Consider the following 20,478-nt stretch of genomic DNA (forward strand, 5'->3'; position numbering starts at 1 on the left):
ACATCAAAAGTCATGCACCTATGCGTGCACACATACATGCACACCCCTAACTCTAGTGCCGTGGAGAATGGGGACAGGAGGATCACTGGGGCTTCCTGGCTGCCAGCCTAGCTCCAGGTTTAGGAAAAGACCCTGCCTGAAAGGACTAAGGTGGAGAGAGAACAAGCAAGACACTCAATATCCTCTTCTGGGCTCTGTATGTACTTAGAGAAGCAAGCAACCACAGACATGAGCACATATACCACACAGACCACATTCAAACATATACATACACAGTCTCACACACATAGACACACAAAGGGTTGGGTACCACATCACTTATCTGTCTGAGGTTTGCTCATCTTTGATTGCCAGTATTTATTTAGATTTATAAACTCATATAGTTGTCAAAGTGTTACCTGCTTTATCGTTCTATATGTCCATATGGTTCTCAGCCATACATATGCATGTCTATATATGTCTTCCAGCCTTCTATATATCTACAGAAAAAGCCTACTTTTTTCTCCTTTTGCAATAAAAATGATTATCTTTAAATTTCGCCTAAAATGTAATTAAAGACAAGCATACCCCTCAACCCCACCCACCTATCTCCATAACATTAACCTACAAAGGCACATGGTCTTCTGGGCTGCTGTCTCCACTCATGGGGAGCCTGACCCTCCATCTCATTTTGGTCTGTGAAAGGTGTGAAGATGCCAAAGGACATCCAGGGACGCCCTTGTCTGAAGCTGAACGGGGATATATTCCTGCCATGCACAGCCAACATCACTGCAACAATAAATAACTACAGTTGTTTCCATGAGGTGTAATTACTTGGGATTAGAATTAGCCCATGCTTGTAAGAAAAAGATTCAATTTGATATCTTCCATATCTCTCAATGTAGCATGAAACAGGCCAATGTGAAAACAATTTCCAATACTGTTTCTGAGATGAAGTGTGATGAAAAATTCACATAAATAAATAAATTCTACAGTAGTCTTTCCTTACTAAGAAAGGGATAAGGTTGAGCCAACGGTTCCCAGAAGAAAACATCCATCATGAAATAAAGTCCCCCTGTAAAAAATGGTCCCATGAAACAGTCCCACTATAAAGATGGGTGCCATGAAATAAGGTTCCCCTGTAAAGATGGTACCATGAAATAAGGTTCCCCTGCAAACGATGGTGCCATCGAAATGCCCATGTCTACAGCATTACCTTGCAAGTCCGAATCACTGGACTTCGGGCTGCTTCTTGCTCTCCGCTCTGTCTTTTTGATCCCAGGTCCACCTCCGCTCCCACCTCCGACTCCTCCACCGCTTCCAGCACTGTGGCCTTTGCCGTAGCCATTGTACACCGTGGCACAGTTGCTCTTGTAGATGGTGGAAGGTGGGCTGTTTAGGCGGTTCTGGCGGTCAATCTGGCGGTCCTTCAGCTTTTTGTGGGGTGGCTTGCTATACTGGTCTTCTCGAGTGATATAGCTCGACATTCCATACAGTGGGATAATTTCTAGAATGAATGTGTGTGACAAATACAAGCTCAGTCTACATTTGTCACAGTGAGTGATTAAAAGGTCAAATAACCTGACCCCCAGAGGAAGCAATGCAAAGAACTGCTACATACATTATAAAATAGACTTTAAAACAATGCTGGGTGCATTATACGATCACAGGATTTGTGTGGGATCATCAGTTATTAAAAACAACACAGTACATTTATTATTTCCTATAAATTATGGAGAAAAATGAAGACAACAGTTATCTTCAGTTATCCCCAAAGACTTCATTGGCTGGTGAATTTACAACTAAATCTGATCTTGCCTTTCTCAATGTCTTTAGTAGATGCAGTACATATAAGAGAACAAATGAAATATCACTTTACATGTATACATAGACTTAAAACATTTAAAAGTATAACTATTCGTAGAGATACAACAATGTTTCTATCAAAAAGTACAGAGTTAGCATGATATAAAAAGTTACTCTGGGCATTAAAAAAAAAACAACAATTGGAAAAAAATTATTAAACAGGATAAAATGACAAATAGCTGTTAAAAGTAACCAAAGATATAAAATGAAGGGAGAAAGAAGTGTGAAAAAAGAAGAGCCACTTTTGCAGTCTGTAGCTAAACTTAACAGCCGCCATTTTGAACCTCTTTTGGAGCGACAGGTGGAGGAACACATGAGTGGCGTCTCACTTCTAACTGGTAAAGGAGAAAATAGGAACTTATAATAGCTCTTAAGATCTTGGGAGAGATTTTATTTTACTCATTTAATTTTTTAACTTTATGTGTATCACTATTTTGCCTGCATATATGTTTGTTCAGCATGTGTGTGCCCATGGAGTCCAGAAGTACCAGGCTCCCTAGAACTGGAGGTGCAGAGGATTAATGAGTGACCCTGTAGGGCTGAGGATTGAACCCAGGGCCAGTGCTCTAAACTGCTGAGCCAGCTCTCTAACCCCTTACTCGTTTTTTCTTAAAAATTTATCTTTTTTTCATGTGTGTACCACATGTGTGCTGGCACCGCAGAGGCCAGAAGTCCACGCTGGGTCACCGGGAACTGGACTCCAGTGACGGGGCTGGGGACCAAACACTGGCCCTCTGCGAGAGCAGGAAGTGAGGTGTATTTAAATCATGTTTCGGCATCAACAGAAAACGACAACACATAACATAGATAATACGACCTTATCTCTTTTCAGGAATAAAAGGACTTCTCAAATATATAGTAACTGCATAAATTATATGTGACTTGTGGGCATGAAAAGAAAGGACTAACCACAATTTCTAGGATGAGCAACCCAAAGGATGACAGTGCTGAGTAGGAATGCATGGGAAGCTCCGTAACTCAACTAATTATGAAATTATTAATAGTTCAGCTCTTCACACAACTTCATTACATCCTTACAAGACAGCCAGTGTGGACTAGAGAGTGTGAGAAATCCAGCAGCGCCATATTCAGAGAGAGGTGTTGAAGTGAACTGTCCTAGCATATGGCAGACGCTGGCCACGGTTCTAAACGGCACAAGGCATTACACATGACAGGCAAAGCGGTCACCGTGGAGAGTAACGTAAGAACCACTTCAGACACGGTGAGAATTTTCTAAGCTTTCATGGTTCCAGGAGTTAATGTTTAATTGCTTTTAGCGATACACACTGAGAAAGCAGGGAAGGAAGCTCCACAGATGTTTCTAGAATATGAAGTTTTTTTTATTGTCATCTTTAATTTGAAGCCAAAGGTGGCACTTTCCTTCTGTGCATGTTACTGTTCAGTGTTATTTTAGTGAAATTAGATCAAAGTACACTATGAAATGAAGAACAGACAGTGCTTATCTAATTCTGATGATGGTTTAAATCACAGTTTTACCTTGCTAAGATTATAAAGCCATCATTTATACAAGAGTAACAACCAGGCATCATAAGGAGCAGCAGATAAAATAAGGCAGGTCAGAGAGCATCAGCAGAATGTGAGTCAGGGGGCAAGACTCTGCAGAATGTCAATGAAGTCATAGCCAACCAGACACTCTGACAAACTTCCAAATATTTAATACGGAATATGACAAAGCACTAAATACCTTTTCACAAACTGATTAACTGAGTGAGATGGTACATGCCCACAATCTTAACACCTGGCAGGCAGAGGCAGGAGGATTGCTATGAGTTTAAGATGACTCTGGGCTCCAGAGTGAGACCATGTCTTAAAAAACAAAAACAAAAACAAAAACAAAAGTTAACAAATTTTTTTTTCTAAATGTCTTCATATCATGCTTGATTTTTTTTTTGTTTATGTCATTAAGAAAATAAAAATCAACCATTAGTAAATGGTTGATGTAGGGCGTGATATTTACCTCATGTTTGGCTGTGACCTTCCTACACCCTTTTATGAAAGCATGTTAAATTTCTTCTAACTATCAAAACAAACAAAATAATCCAATTTCATTCCTAAGTGACAATGGGATATTTAATTAAAATATTCATCTCATGGGGTGGATTGGGGAGAGGAAGGCTGGGGGGCAGGAGGAGGGAGGATAGGAGAATCTGTGGCTGATATGTAAAATTAAATTAATTATAAAATAAAAATATTTTAAAAAATATTCATCTCAGATTTCTCTTTTGTTCATAATAAAAAAAGAGACAAAGCCAATGTGAGATGAACAGAGGAGAAAGCAGGAGAGAAAGCACACGGGACTCGCTCCAACACTATGCAGTGTAAGAGGAACCTCTGAACCAACACGACAAGTGTCTAAAGAAGTCAAATGCTCCACTTCAGAGGGAGAGGGGCCTTTCTTGAAGTCCGGGAGCTGAAGTCAGTTTCTGCCTCCCTGTTCTCTGGCCTCTGAGCATGACTTGGATAGTCAGAGCTCGAGACTGAACCCACATCGGAACTTCCAAAGACACAAGGCCGAGAACGCCGAGACTCTCTTCCTTTGGACTTAAGTATTTGTCTAACAACCAGTGACACTGTGGCCAAGATAATGGCTAGTCTCAAACTAAAAACAGCTGCAGGATGGCCACACCAACAGCAAGATGACTGTTGAGTTCTGCCAAGATATATCTTTCGGGAAACCCAAAGGATATTGAGACTTCATAATCTTCTAACGTTTTAACGGGGCACGAATCATTTCAATTTCCCTTCTACTGGCAGACCGTGATGATGCCAAAGAAATAACAGGGCCCAGCTCTGCCTGAGGCCACTCTTACATAAACACTTATCAGCAGGCATAGGAACACAGGGCAGATGGCTACCTCACTTCCAAAATAAAGATGAGCTATCCTACTCCTTGCTCTTGGTGGGGTGGACCCACCAACTCAAATCCAGACAGCGGAAGCTTGGGACGGCCCGTGAGTTTTGTACCAGTGAGGTCTCTTTCTGCCTTGCTTATTCCACAGGAGACCAAGGCTAGAGGCCTCCCGAGTTGTTGGAGTGCAGCAGTTTCAGGAAATCCTGGCCAGCTGTGACGGACTCACCTTGCTCACTATATATGGTGGGGGGCAGGTGGTGCTGAGGGAAGAACTGTGGAGGCATGTCTCCAGGCACGGTGACAGGAGGGTAGTAAGCTGTGTGCGAGTTCTGAATGAAGTGCGGGTGGTGAGTCAGATAAGGGGGGAGGTGATGGGTGGGAGACATGGCTGAGGGATAGCTCGGTGGGTAACACTCAGGAGACTGGGGTGTGACCACCACCCGGCGGACTCCAGTACTGTCTTCAATCACCTAAGGGAGAAAACAGAAGGACTGGATATAATACATACTATTAACAAGCACACCCATGGATATGAAAGTATTATTAACTTCCCTGTTAATTACACAAGGAATTAGTAACTTCCCCCTTAACTGAATGAGTCCAACTCCATGAAACATTTTGAAAAGACCATTATCTTGCTAGTAAATCTTGGATTTATCATACAATTTTTATGGTCATAAAAATTTTACTGGACAAGTAAATTGAACATATGTTTAAACTGATGTTAGGAGTAACTTTGTATATAACTATAGACTCAATGGTTTTGCAGGAAGAGATTCTACGGTCATGTAAGAAGTTTCTAGGGCTGGGTTTCTAGATCTGCCTGACAACGTCTACTCTCTATCTGCTTTAGGACACACAAGTTCATGTTTATCAGGAAACACAGGGAACAGTGATGTCAAAAGCCACAGAAATACACTAAAACATCATTTACCTGGACTAAGGATGGGGGGAAAATGAAGGGATTCCGCCAATGGAATAACTTAAGCAATCTCAAGTCAGGATGGTCAAATTTGTACCTAGCTGTCCTGATTTCACCAAGAGCTCTGGCAGATGAGACCAAACAACCTCTCATCTCTAGGAAGTCAACTAGGGAGGAACAATGTGATAGTCAATGCCTACCCGGCCAGTGCTGTGCTACTATTTTGTCCCAAACCGTCTTGACACAACATAAGCGAGGATGTAGTCCATACATCAGAAACCACAATGAAAAGGCAAAGCTACGAGCTGCCACAGGAAGTGGAGTCACGACATGACAGTCCCAGAAGGCTACCGGGGCCTCAGAGAACTGCAGGACTGAAACAGCTGATGGATGAACTCTAGGTTGGGGGCCTCTGAGGAAGAAGACTGAAGAGTAACCTCAGGAGGCTGAGGCTACAGCTCAGTTGAGAGGAAGGGCCTGGCTTTGGTCAAATTAAAGAGGAACAAGATATACAAGTGTACACACACACACACACACACACACACACACACACACGTACACACGTACACACTGTTAAACTGGGAATCTGGGGCCAGACTCACCAACATTTGATCGAATCAATTATTTAAGAAAATGAGGCATACACTCTGACAGGCTTTACTGTTGGTTTCTTTTTCTTTTAAATGCTTGAAATTGAATCTGTATATTGAAATAGATTTTTGCATTGCTTCTCAGGAGGTTGATAACAGGACAAAATGAAATGACTTAATTGTGTCTAACAACAAAAACATACCCTATGCTTAGCTTCATGAAAAACAACAACAACAACACAGTATTGCTAAGGCTAAACTGGCGAGTCTCTAAGTGTTTAGTCTACATTTTAGTGTACAAAGTAATCCTGACTTGAATTAACAGCCAATGGCTGGTCTTCATGTTAAGAAAACAGGAGGATAGAGAGACGGCTGGGTGGTTTACAGCACATGCTGCTCTTCCAGAGGACCCTGGTTTACTTCCCAGCATCCTCATGGCAACTCAAAAGAGCCCAGACCTCCACCTCCAGGGATTAGATGCTGCCCTTGGACCCCGTGGACACCTGCACACATATGGTGCACATAAACACACACAGACACACATATATGCACATAAATTAACGTGAAAATTTCTACTGTACTCGTATTTCATTAAGCTCAACATTCATTCCCTGAAATTGAGGCTCTGAATCATTCTTTCTCCTAGAGCTCAAGGCAATCTTTCTTGTCCTTACAGTTTTGAATAAAGCTAGCCACTTCCGGGGTATGGCCAGCTAATCACATCAAGCTACTTCTGAACATGCAGCTGGTATATTTTACAAGTCCATGTGTAAGAGTGTCTAAACTAGGACACGGGAAAGTGCAGGCACAGACTGACAGCATCTATCCTCAGTCTAAAACATGGAGCACAAACACACTGGTCTAGAACATACTTCCTACAACTGCAATATCAATGTGGATGTTTCTTACCAGTGATACAAAAAAATGCCTCTTCCAGGGTTCTCTTATCCTCTCTACCTTCCACCAGCTATTAGGAAAAGGGGAAGACACATTCTAGGTGTTCCATTTTCATAAGATATTCATTGAATCCTCAAAGCTCAAAGAAGCAAATAACTTCCAAGCAGTTCCCCATTTCCTCTAGGTGAAGCCGCATGGACGTCACTGATGTAGTAAAGCTGACAGAGGCCACTTTCCACAGCAGTGATTGTAATGAAAATAATTTATTCTTAGCAGTTCATAATTTCTGGCTTGCTATAAGCATATTTTTTCTAAAGTTCATCAAAAAACTAAATGACATGCAGAGCTGAAAAACTGTGTTCTCACTACTTTTATAAGAACAATTGTCCTTAAAAAATTGTTCCTAAAAGTTAATAAAGTAAGAGGCGGAAGAGATGACTCAGAGGTTAAGAGCACTGACTGTTCTTCCAGAGGTCCTGAGTTCAATCCCAGCACCCACATTGTGGCTCACAACCATCTGTTATGAGATCTGGTGCCCTCTTCTGGCATGCAAGCAGAACAGTGTATATACATAATTTAAAGAAATCTTTAAGAAATAATAGTAATAAAATAAATTTACTCTGAAGGGTAAATTATCTTTATACACACACACACACACACACACACACACACACACACACACGCACACACACAACAGCTTTCTAGGCAGAAAATTAAGTAGCATCACAAAGCAGCAAATTGATGCACATATAAAACCTGCCGGAAGCCCTGTTGTAATTATCCTGAATTATTCTGTGGTATCTGTGAAAGATATTTACATGTACATACATAATAAGACACTTTCAGAAACCCGCTCTTACCCAAACCAGGCCTGTCTTTCATCCTCCCCAAATTAAGTATTAATTTTAAACTAAGTATAAAAAAACAAAAACACAGTGATAATTTGCCTGCTGCTGTTTTATAGCACAAATTATAGCACACTTTACTTATCAAATCTGGTTGTGAACTCTACCTAAGGAAAGTATTCTCAGGTTTCCCTAAAGAATGACCAAGGCTGAGGAGCTTAGAGCTTAGTTAAGAATGCAATTTCAGAAGTGGTGGTAGTAAGACCCTTGGTTTAGTAAAAGTCACCCTCATATATGTACATATGAATTATATATAATTCTGGAAGAAGAAATCAAACATCTGAGAAATTCAATTTAAAATACCCAAGGCAACAAAATAGGCCTTCAAGCTCCACAGATAACTACTGAAAAACAAATTCATTTCCTTTTGGGGGGAATGAAATTATGGCCATGTGTGGAGGCAGACAAACTACATATTCAATTCAGCAGTGACTTCCCGGCACATACCACTGCTACCACTGAATACTCCAAGGTGAGGAAACTGGCCTGGGCTTTAGTAAGTGCCGTGACAAAAGTCCAAATACAATGATTTCAGAAATCAGTGGCTCAACCAAAGTGCCTCTCACGCATCCCCGGGGAAGCACAGAACTCTGGGAAAAGTAGGTGTGCTCTCTCTCTCTCTCAGACGGCCACCTACTGTGAGCTGCATTATGCACCCCACCAAGCCCCAGCTCTTAACTCCCTGTGCCGAAGTGTTCATGCTCAGAGAGGCCTCAGAATGTGTATGCAGCTAGCCTCTAATCCAGAGTGAGATTAGGCCCTGGAATCGGACCTTGTGAAACGACCTAAGGAATACACTCATTTATACGGGCAGAAACAGAGGCCTTGGAAGGCATTCTGCCATCTTGGACTTTTAGCCTCCAGAACTATGGTACCTTTTTTTTGGGGGGGGGGGGAGCAGCTTTAGTAAAGTAACACAGCACCTAGAGGAGTCTTAGGGCAGGGTGGCTGAGTCCAAGTTTCCTTTACCTTAAGTCTATGACTTACCTGCTATGAAAAACAAAATGAAGTAAAACAAGTAAGTGATCCATTCATCTTTCATACACACCAGCCTTGATCCACTTAAGATCCAAATCTGATTATCTCATCTGAACTTAGAGAGCACCACCACATGCTTCTCACCAGCTGGGCCTCACCTCTCTGTGCCCATCCTCACCTTGCTGAACAGCTGTTGGTGCCCATTATCTATCTGCCTCCAGAGAAGAAGGAACAGGGCAAGGACTACAGAGTCAGACAAGTGAAAAAACTTCTAGATGCTGTGCACACTTGCTGTCCTGTGCCAAAGGCAAAGTGGCTGGTGTAGGTGCACCACGTTAATTGGGTGGACTTGTGTTCTACTCACACAAGTGTTTCAATATATATGACCAAAAAAACCATGAATAAAATAAAAAAAAATAGAGTAGTCCAGAGACAACGGCTAAGGGGGTCTAATGGGAGCAGTGTGCAGGGTGGGGTGGGGGTGGGGGCTAAGAGAGAAATTTCCAGCCCAATCCCAGCTGTCACATGTAAGTTCCCTGTCCACTGGAGAATTAGACTTGAGCTTGCTATGTTAGACAAAGGGAGACAGCACAGAGTGCTATTAACATGCAGCTAGTGACGTCACCACGCTGGGGTTTTTACGATGGTCAATACATCACTGCATCATGTGTAGGATTACACAGAAATGATGTAGGCTGCTAAGTCAATATGCCAACAGCCAACCCTCAGAGTTAGGGCACATGTTAGGAGACACAGAAGGCTTCACGGCACAGCCAAAAGCACTAACTGCCTACAGTTGCTGTGTGTCAATGTCCTCGACCTGAAAGGAGCCAGGACACCTTTAGTTGCTGAACAGGGCATGGCGTATACCATTACCAAAACCTTGCCACAATCACCATTACCCATGTCCATCACCTCACTAATCCAACAATCCTGAGGCACAGTGCTGCTGCACAGAGCTACAGAAAGCAGGAGGTACTGAAGGGAGTCAATATAGCTCACTCAGACATAGAACTTTCAGGAGTAAAATCTATTTTAATTCCAAAAGTTAGAAAGAATGGGTCTTGTAAAACACATATAGTTTAAGTGTCTTTTCTTTTAAAAGAAAAATGCTTAATTGGAATGCTCCCTAGGAATTTCAATAAACTCCTTTGTTCTCAAAATGCTTTCTTTCTACTCCCACCAACCTGCAAAGGTACAAGAATAAAGAGAAGCTGGAAGGGCAGGAGGCAGAAGGAGAACAGGGCCTGCTTCCTGCTCGGGCAGGGTCCGGGACCTGCTTCCTGCTCGGGCAGGGTCCGGGAGCGGACGAAGCACACATACAGATACAGCATGGGTTGCCCACAACCAGACTGGGGTAGAGGGCACACTCGGAGCTGCGCAGGCACAGAAGCCTGGGACAAAGCAGAAAGGAAAGTAAATTAATTGACTACAACAATCAAAGACAATGGTAATGACTTCTATAATTTATGTATTAATTTATAGTTTATAGAGTGCTTGGAACAGAACCTAACTCACAGTAAGAATAAGATGATCATGGTTCTAAATTCTATATGAAAAATCTTCAAGTGAGATTAAGTAATTTAATGTAAGATGAGTAGTTGATAAGCCCATATCCAAAGCTGACGAGATACAACACTTCATTTCCATGAAAAAAAAAATAATAAGTCAGACCAAATTCATCCAATAGGTGTGGCACTGGGTACATGTAGATAAAATGATACCTTAAATTTCCAGTCACTCCTAAAACAGACTTAACACTGCTTTGAAGAACAAAGGTCCTGTGGTTTAACTGTATCTGGTATTAAAGCAGCCCTCTCCAGCTACCCAGGCATGGTCATGTCCTCAGGACATTGGCCGACTGTTCTGGAGGCACCAGTACATGGAATCAAGCCCTCTGCAGCCAACTCAGTAGGCAAATAGCATCCTCACAACAGCGTCTGCCTCCTTCAGGTACTCACTCACGGCCATGCTGTTCAGGGAAGAGCACGGGCAGGCCTTCAAGACTGGGGCTGGTATGTGACCAAGATTACCGAGTCAGAAGAGAAAAGCCAGCATCTGGAATACTCTAGAGTCCGTACTTTGTCTCCTGCGCTATCCCACTAGGATTTAGGAACCAGGCATCAAGAAATGGAGCAACAGCTGTTGTTTCAAATGTAATGTGTGTGGTATAACAAATAATTCAAAGACAATTTCTGGGTGTGATGCTATTTCAGTATCACACTACCATGAACATGAACTGGCTGTGGAGCTAAGTACAGAACAGCATTCTAACCAAGAGAACAGTAAATGCCAAATGTCTGTGTCCTGTTAGGGCGGCATTCAAGACTTAATTATGCTCTTGAGTAATCATGATTGTGAAGTACAAAATAAATAGAAGAATCACCTCATTTCAGAACAGAAGGGACTCAAGATGCCCTCAAATTCTTTCTTCTCTCTGTGAGATAGAAATGACCCCACCACAGAACATGTGTTGACAAATGCCTGTGAAATGTCAGAGAACTGGGTATCAACCCACTGATGAGCAGTAGTGAAAATATCCCCCACTATGGAGCTCCGGTGTTAAAATACAGCAAGGACAAACGAGCAATTAAGAGATATGTCTGAATAAACAACTGGCTGGCACAGGTTTTTCTCTGTGTGTTCTCCGGCTGACCCTATAGTCTATAATCCCATGATGCCGGGATCACAGAAACAAAACACAGAAATACAACAGAAAATACTGGGCAGGGAGATGGAGAGAAGGTGCAGAGAGAAGAAAACGGCACACCACTCTGTGGGCAAGGAGTCTTAATTGTTCCTCATACAAAATAAAGCATAAATGAAGAACGAAATAGCCACCAATCCACTAATAATGGAAAGGGGATATATCCAGGTGCTCTTCTCTCTTCCAGGCACACTCAATGCTGTAGAACAGCCCCTGCTTCTTACCGAACAGTCTTCAGCAGTTATGACAGCAATCAAGAGGGTCAGGGCAGAGGGCAACCTCTACACTTTCCGCTCATGGCTTTCACAGTGCTACTGGTGGAACAAAGCAGTGGTTCACCCGCAGGCTATGGTCATAAAAGGAGGCAGCCTGGGCTAATGCTTACATATAAGCTCATTACTCGGTGACTTTACCGAAGGGGGCTCCAACTGCTGGCCAAGTGTGGAAAAATAACCAACTAAAAATGTTAATAAAAAATTTATTACATTTCCTTATTTGTGTGTGTGTGCATGTGCACATACATACATGTAAGCCCATGTGCCACAATGTATATGTGAACACTAGAGGACAACTTGCAGGAGTTGACTGTCTCCTTCTCTCCTGAGGGTTCCAGGGACCTCACACAGGGTGGCAGGCTTGGTGGCAAGCACATTTCCCATTGAGCCATCTTTGCTGGCCCATAAGTCAAATTTAGATGCATTTTTCTTTCTATTTCTTTTCTCTTACCAGGCTACAGGATATCTAATTCAGTGCATAGTGACCATTAACTAACATTCCCAAAGGATGGACAGAGGTAAAGAGAATACCTCTGCTGTCAAAATAAAAAGACACTCATTCTGACCATTACTTTCTTTACATCCGTCATCTTGGAGAAAGAGCGGCTTCCCAAATGACAGGATACTCACTTGGATGTTCAACCCTTTCCATATGCTTTTCAGATCTTTCTGTCAACATGAAGCTTTCCTACAACACTTGAACAAGCCATCATAAATTATTACTGCAAAAAGTGGAAAATAAGGCTCAGGGCATATGCTTAAGACATTTTTACACATAAACTGTCCAGAAGGCTAATGATGAATGGGGAAGGAATCAGAGCACCAGAGCCAATAGCCAATGAAAGGACCCTGCTTCAGTCTGTGTGATGCATGCTCAGCAGGACATGTCCTGCCAGAGTCTGGATTGACCAGAATGGTCTTTTCATTAGGAAGCCTATACCAAAGGCCACAACTTCTACCACCTCAAGTAGGCATCCATGTACACAGCAAAAGAAATGCAAGGGTGAAGTGGGAAGTGATCACCAATCTGGGCAGAGGCCTCCATTAACGGCCACATTATTCCAAATGCACTACTAGCCCTACCAGAAATGCTGTGACCCTTTAATACAGTTCCCAACCAGGAAGTTATTTTCGTTGATACTTCATAACTACAATTTTGCTAATGTTATAAATCGTAATGTAAATGTCTGTTGTCCGATGGTCTTGGGAGACCCCTGTGGAAGGGTCGTGACCCACAGGCTGAGAACCACACTCTGGGTGTCTTTAGATGAGGGTGGTGACAGTGTGCCGAGGAAAAGGACTAAATTCCCTTGGCGATGCTGATTCCTGACGGCCAGGCCTGACAGGGTGCGCAGCCACCATGGAAACAAAGCTCTGGCATGTCTGTGAGGCAGTTTCTATATGCAGCTTATCAAGGAAGCCCTCCCCTAAGTGTGGGTGGCACATTTCACAGGCTGGGATCCCAGACTGAATAAAAGAGAAGAGAAAGAGCGGGCAGCAACATTCATCTCTTTCTACTTCCTGACTGCGGATGCCACGTGACTAGCTGCTTCATGCTCCTGCCTCCGTGCCTCGCCTGCTATGTACAGCGCTGCTTCTGTCAATACATCGTCAGAACAAAAAGGGAAATAGTGAACACACCGTCTTACCTATGTGCGCTTTCTAACAACTGAGCTTTCTCTCACGTTGAAAAGGTCAGGTGAACTTTTTCTCAAATCTTTCTCAACTCCATAATCTAATCAAAATTAAAGCATCACGCACACACCCCAACCGTGTCAGAAGTCACCAGTCACATGACAAGTTCCTGGTGCTCAGGCCACAGTGGCTCTTGGGTCCCTGGGGCGGTCTTCCTCACCTAAAGAAATGCAGGCTGGGGCACCACAGCACTTCCACAGCGGCCTATCGCTGTGCCTGTCTGTCTGTCCATCTCCTCTAAGGTTACCCTCACATGACTGACCTGAGCAGGTCATGCATGTGTTTACTGAATGTAGCAGTCTGTCTTTTAAAGGCCCCTCAATAGCACACCCCATTTTCTGCTACACTCAAGAAGTCCCTCCACCCTGCGGTGCTCGTGTGGTAGCACATCTCTATCTGCTTTGCCTCCCTCCCCAGCTGTCTTACACCAACAGACCGTCCACGCACAAGGCGTAGGTACTCGGGTATTGCAGACACGTTGCAGGCGCACTGCACAGTGGCACACTGCCAGGCTGGAATGCCTCCATCAGGGCAGGCTCTGGCACTGACTTGTAGATGGTGGGCAAAGGAAAAGAACCCAGTACATTCAGAAATGCCTGGGTTGCAGTCTGACCCTCCGGCTCCTCAGATGTAGCCAGATGGTGGCTATTACAGACATCACTAACCACTCAGCAGTGTGCAATGTCACAGAGACTCCAGCCACCTCTGCCACAGCAAAAGCACCAAGGGGGCGGGCCTTCCCCCAGCCAGTTACTCTCTGCCTTTTCAGCGTGCAGTAGGTTTACCACTGTCTCCCTCTCTTTTGTAACAGCTTTGCTGAATATGATTTACACAGCACCAAGTCCACCCTTTGGAAGCGTCTGATTCAGCAGATTTTAGCACAGTCACAAGCTTGAACACCATCACTAGATACTGTCTGAGCAGTTTCATTACCCAAACACACACCACAGCCACCCATTAGCAGTTGGTCACTCTGCATCACTCCCTCCCCAGGCCCTGGCAATCACTAGGTCTCTGTGGATTTGCTAGCTGTGGATATTTCACATACACAGGATGGCACATTATGCAGCTTTGTGCCTGGCTTCTTTTCAATTCAGTTCTTTTCTGTTACCTATCCTGTTATGGTCATCTATCCGTTCAGAAGCTGACAGACACATGGGTTGTTCCCACCTAGAGGTCACTGTGATCAGCTGTTAGGAACATTTGTGTACATGTGTTTGTACAGTCAGGTGTTTTCCAGTCTCTCTGCCTAGACACCTAAGGATGCTGCTGCTGGGTCACGTGGTAACCCTGCTTCACCATTTGGGACAGTTGTCCGGAGTGGGTCAACTATCTGACACCAGCAGACACAGTGGAGGAGTGTTCCTTGCTGCCTTGGGTTAGTAGTTCTTGGTACTATCTCTCTTTTGTTACTGCAGCCACCTCCGCGTGTGCGATGCATGCAGAACCTTCCCATCCTGCTGGCCTGTGCGTCACCACATGGAGAATGTCTAAGTCCTCAGCCTTTTTGTTTCGTTTGCTTGACAGGTTATTTTGTAGTGCTGGATATGCACGCAGGGCCTTGGGTTTGGAAGGCAAAAGCTCTGCCACTGAGCTACACCTCCAGTATCTGGTTCATTCAGACAGTGTCCTGCTATGTGGCCCAGGCAGGGTACTTAGACTCTCGGTCCTCATGGCCCACTTTTGAATTATGCTGTCTTCTCACTCTTCAGTCACAGGAGGTCTTTACATTTGATAGATACATGTCACTTCTTACAAAATATATATGTATATGTTTTCTTATTTTTAGCTGTCTTTGAACTTTTCTTTTGATATCTTCTGCAACACACAAAAATTCAATTTATAGGCTAAGTGGTGGTGATGCATGCCTTTAATATCAGCACTTGGGAGGCAGAAGCAGGCAGACCTTTGTGAGTTCAAGGCCAGCCTGGTCTACAAAGCCAGTTCCAGGATAGCCAGGACTATACAGAGAAACCCTGTCTCGAAAAAAGAAATGCAATTTATAAGCAGTTAATATTACCTTTTCTCTTTTTACTTTATGGTTCATGTTGTCATATCTAAGAATCCATTGTAAATAATAAGGTGATGAACATATATTCCCCAAATCGTATAGTTTTAGTGTTTAGCTTTGTTTCCAACCCACTGTGAGCTGATGTTTGTGCAGGATGTGAGGTGAGGGTGCAATGTCACTAATGTTGTAGGTGTATCTAGTCACTCCGCAGCGAGGCTGGAGACGATCGGCTTCTTTCTTAAACACACGTTTAGAATGTGTCATTACCTGAAGATATAAACCATTCCGATATCGCTATTTTTCAGATATTAGGTACTCTATTATTCTCCTTGAACATCTCTCATATAACTACACATCACTTAACAAAAGGATACGCTCTCTCCTCCACTGCTGGTGGGAGTGCAAACTTGTACAGTCACTTTGGAAATCAGTGTGGCAGTTTCTCAGAAAATTGGAAATCGATCTTCCTCAAAACCCAGCTATACCACTCTTGGGCATATACCCAAGGAATGCTCAATCATACCACAGGGACACTTGCTCAACTATGTTCATAGCAGCATTATTCGTAATAGCCAGAACCTGGAAACAACCTAGATGCCCCTCAACTGAAGAATGGATTAAGAAAATATGATACATATACACAATGGAGTACTACTGAGCAGAGAAAAACAACGACATCATGAAATTTGCAGGCAAATGGATGGAACTAGAAAATATCCTGAGTGAGGTAACCCAGACTCAGAAGAACAAACATGGTATGTATATACTCACTCATAAGTGGATAGTAGATGTAAAACAAAGGATAACCAGACAACAACCCACAACTCCAGAGAAGCTAGCTAACAAGGAAGATTCAAAGAGGGATGGATGAATCACTTTGGGAAGGGGAAATAAATGAGATCTCCAAGAATAAACTAGGGATGAAGGGTGGGCAATGGAGAGTAGGGGATAGGGGATGAGAACATAAGGGAACGGGATGGTCGAGCTGGAACAGGGATGGAGTGGGAGAGCAGTGAAAGAGATACCATGACAGAGGGAAGACATCGTGGGGATAAAGAGAAACCCAGTGCAAGAGAAGTTGCCAGGAATCCCCAAGGATGACCCCAGCTTGGACTACTAGAAATAGTGGAGAGGGTGCCTGAACTGAACTGGCTTACCCCAGTGATCAGATCAGTGAATACCCTAACTGTCATCACAGAGCTTTTCTCCAGTGACTGATGGAAGCAGATGCAGAGATCCACAGCCAAACACCAGGCTGAGCTCCAGGAGTCCAGTTGAAGAGAGAGAAGAGGGATTCTATGAGCAAGTGCATCAGGATCATGATGGGGAAACCTGCAGAGATGACCAAACCAAACTAGTGGGAACTCATGAAAGTTGGACCAACAGCTATGGAGCCTGCATGGGACTGGAGTAGGCCCTCTGCATGGAGAGACAGTTGTGTAGCTTGATCTGCTGGGGGGGGGGGGGGGGCGGCGGCGCGCGCGGTGCTGGTGGTAGGATCAGAATCCATCCCTGGTGCATGAGCGAGCTTTTTGGAGCCTACTACCTATGACAGGACACCTTATGCAGCTTTGAGGCAGGGGGAAGGGCTTGGTCTTGCCTCTACTGGATGTGCCTCCCCATGGGAGGCCTTGCTTTCTTGAGGGGGGAGTGGAGGGGAGTTGTGGGGGGAGGAAGGAAGAAGGGAATCTTTGATTGATGTATAAAATGAATGAAAAAAATTTTCTTAAAAAACAAATGGCTGTGTTCTGAGAAATACAATACGAGGCAGTTCTACTCTATGAACAGCACAGAGGGTATATATGAAAAGTAAGTCAGCTACAACATCCCTGGAGAACATACTCTTCCAGAATCATCATCATCATCATCATCATCATCATCATCATCATCATCATCATCTGTGAAGTATGCCACTGGCCCAAATGATATGCAGTATGCATCTTACCAACTGAGCTACCTCCCCAGGCCCAAGCTTCATTTATACACTCACTAAGAGCTTACTGTATGGCAGCCAGTGCCCTGTGTCTTAAGCTACAATCCACATGAAGTAATGACAGTTCTTGGGGACATATATATATGTGTGTGTGTGTGTGTGTGTGTGTGTGTGTGTGTGTGTGTGTGTATCATAATATAAAATGTATTACACCCTTTGGTGTTCCAGAATGGCTGTTTCTTAAAGGACCACCTCTACCAGGAAGGCCACCGGGCTGAATTACTACACAAACAAGAGCTCTGAGTATTTACGATGGCAAAATAACGAGCACAAATACACACAATTAATAGTTGAAAAGCTATCGTCTACAGACAGACTTTTACCATGCTGAAATGTGGTTGACAGAACATCATGAAGGTGAACAAGGCTGAGTGGCAATTGTCTCACCTACCTAGCTATATAAAACTAATTTTAAGTGGGCTCCAGAGCTGAGTAAGACACCCACGCATGCTTCAGGACTGGACACTGGGGAGAACACAGAGCTGACGGGTTCCAGGCACGCCTGACAAACATCCAGCTACAGTGGGACTTCTCTTTGTTTTTACGATTCTTTCTGTACTGGCTGATCTTATGTCAACTTGATACATAAACTAGAGTTATCTGAAAGGAGGGAACCTCAGCTGAGAAAATGTTGCCACAGGATCAGGCTGTAGGGCATTTTCCAAATTAGTAATCACAGGGGAGGGCCCAGACCATTGTGTGGTGCCATCCCTAAGCTGGTGGTCCTGGGTCTTTAAGAAAGCAGGTCAAGCAAGCCATGAGGAGCAAGCCAGTAAGCAGCACCCCTCCAATGGCCTCTGCTTCAGTTCCTGCCTCCAGGATCCTGCTCTGTTTGAGTTCCGGTTTTGACTTCCTTTTGACAATGAACAGTAATACAGACGTGTACGTCAAATAAACCCATTTACTCTCCAGCTTGGTTTTGGTCACGGCGTCTCATTACAGCACCAGAAACCCTGACTCTTGCACTCTCTTCCCACAACTTCACAACTATGTTTCTTGCTCCTTAGATCTCTTGCTGATGACAAGTTTCCCCAGACGTTTTTTCCTAGGTTCCACCCTCCTTGTTCCTGTGAAGTGTGGAATTTTTCCAGCTCTGGAAGATGAACATACATTCTACTGCCTTTTAAATTCAATTTTTTTCACTAACAACAACCTGTTTTTCTCAGACACTTCCCCATGACATTCTGTTCAAGATACAATCTATGGCTGAAGGTTAATAAACTCTTGGCACGCCCTGTGCCCCAAAGCCCACCTGAAACAGCTCCTCGCTGAAGGAGAACTTACTGACAAGATCTTGCCTTCCTGACTTCAACTCCGGGCCCTGAAAAACAGTCTACCACACACAGGTGGTCACAAGCCTCACAACCGTGTCCTCCTCTTCCTTTCCAATCCTAAATCACAATTATTCCATCCTTACTATAAACTTCCAGAATCTTCTCGCATTTTCTAGCATAACTGTCAGCTGGGAAGGACTGTCAATGTACTTCAATCATCAGTTTACAGCCCTGCTTTTACCCTTTCGACTTTAATTTTAATTGAAGTTCTTCAGAATCGGAAATATCCTAAGGTAGAAAATGTCTCTTTCCTCTCTCCTAGGATTCCCCACAAACACTCTGCATTTAATATAACAACAGCAACATCACTAGCAAGAGCAGGCACACTGTGAAGCCCAGCTTCTCCTCCATTAGAGTGTCCAATTTTAACTAGTATTCCTTAATGGCCTTTAGCATAAAGGGAGGTGTTATTTTGGCTGTCATAATGGTGAGAACCATACTGTGTTCAATGGACTGAAACACTTTCTCAAAATAAATGAGCAGGGGACAGAATAGAACCCTGACATTCCTTCTTCCTCTCTACTGAGCGACTGGTGATGTGAATGTCATCCATCACGCCACCCCCGTCCGTCAAGAGTCTGGTCTGCATCCTTTCTTCCTCTTGTGAGTCTTACGTACAGAGACTTGTGTAAAACAAGCCATTTATTTACACCAGTGGGAAAACTGGCCAACAACCTGGCAACTCGAAAAATGTCCAGTTGGCTCACACAAAAGTAAGGGTGGAAAAAAATGAATTAGAGTGCTTGTAGTATGCCTTGCACGGTGAAGAAATGGCTGGTTTTCACATCAAAGGAAGATAAATCTTCGTTGATTCTTGCCTGAGGTTCAACAATTTTCCCAAGCATGTGCTAATAAAACCAAAAAACCCAAAAAATATTAATAATGGAAAATTACTGATTTTTAAATATTTTTAAGGTATAGGCAGGCACCAAGGAAAATTTTTAAAAAGAGGAGGGGGTATGTGGAATAGACCCAAAAAAGTACTAACAGTGATTACCATCTCTGAGTAAAACTGTATTTTCTTTTCCTATTCTTCTCAAGTTTTCTCCCTATTTTTCTAATGTATGTATGACGTTCTTAAAGTTAAGAATAACCAACAAGGAGGCAAAAATGAAGAAAAATGTTTAGTTAGTGAGAAATGGTGAGGTATAAGGATTGGCTGAGCCTTGAACAAAAACTCCAAATATACAGACACCCCAAACTTCCCAGGCACTCTAAACCTCTAACTTCTAAACCTCTACCTCTTATCCAGGCATAGGAGTAAAATCTTATCCTTGAAAACTTTTGTCTTGAGCTGGATGTGGTAGTGTACACCTGTAAGCCTGCATCAAGAGGTGCAGCCAAGAGGATCAGGAGAGGAAGATCGGGAGTTCAAAGCTATCCTGGGCTATATGGTACGTTCAACCTGAGCTAATTGAGTCACAGAAGAGATGGGAGGAAAAGTCTAAACCAGA

At 43.4% G+C, this 20,478-nt stretch overlaps 1 protein-coding gene across 6 annotated transcripts in view; it reads right to left on the minus strand.

The window, feature by feature from the left end:
• Fndc3b (fibronectin type III domain containing 3B) overlaps nucleotides 1–20,478 on the minus strand; it is a 300,773-nt gene that overhangs the window by 116,421 nt on the left and 163,874 nt on the right. For all 6 annotated transcript variants that reach the window (XM_059265284.1, XM_059265285.1, XM_059265288.1 and 3 more), the window contains 2 exons: nucleotides 4,944–5,187; nucleotides 1,196–1,486 (listed from right to left, as the gene is read on the minus strand). In XM_059265284.1, the coding sequence (XP_059121267.1) occupies nucleotides 1,196–1,486; nucleotides 4,944–5,187 (535 nt within the window). The remainder of the gene's footprint in view (nucleotides 1–1,195; nucleotides 1,487–4,943; nucleotides 5,188–20,478) is intronic.

The sequence above is a fragment of the Peromyscus eremicus genome, chromosome 6 (assembly GCF_949786415.1).
Source record: "Peromyscus eremicus chromosome 6, PerEre_H2_v1, whole genome shotgun sequence".
NCBI lineage: Eukaryota > Metazoa > Chordata > Mammalia > Rodentia > Cricetidae > Peromyscus > Peromyscus eremicus.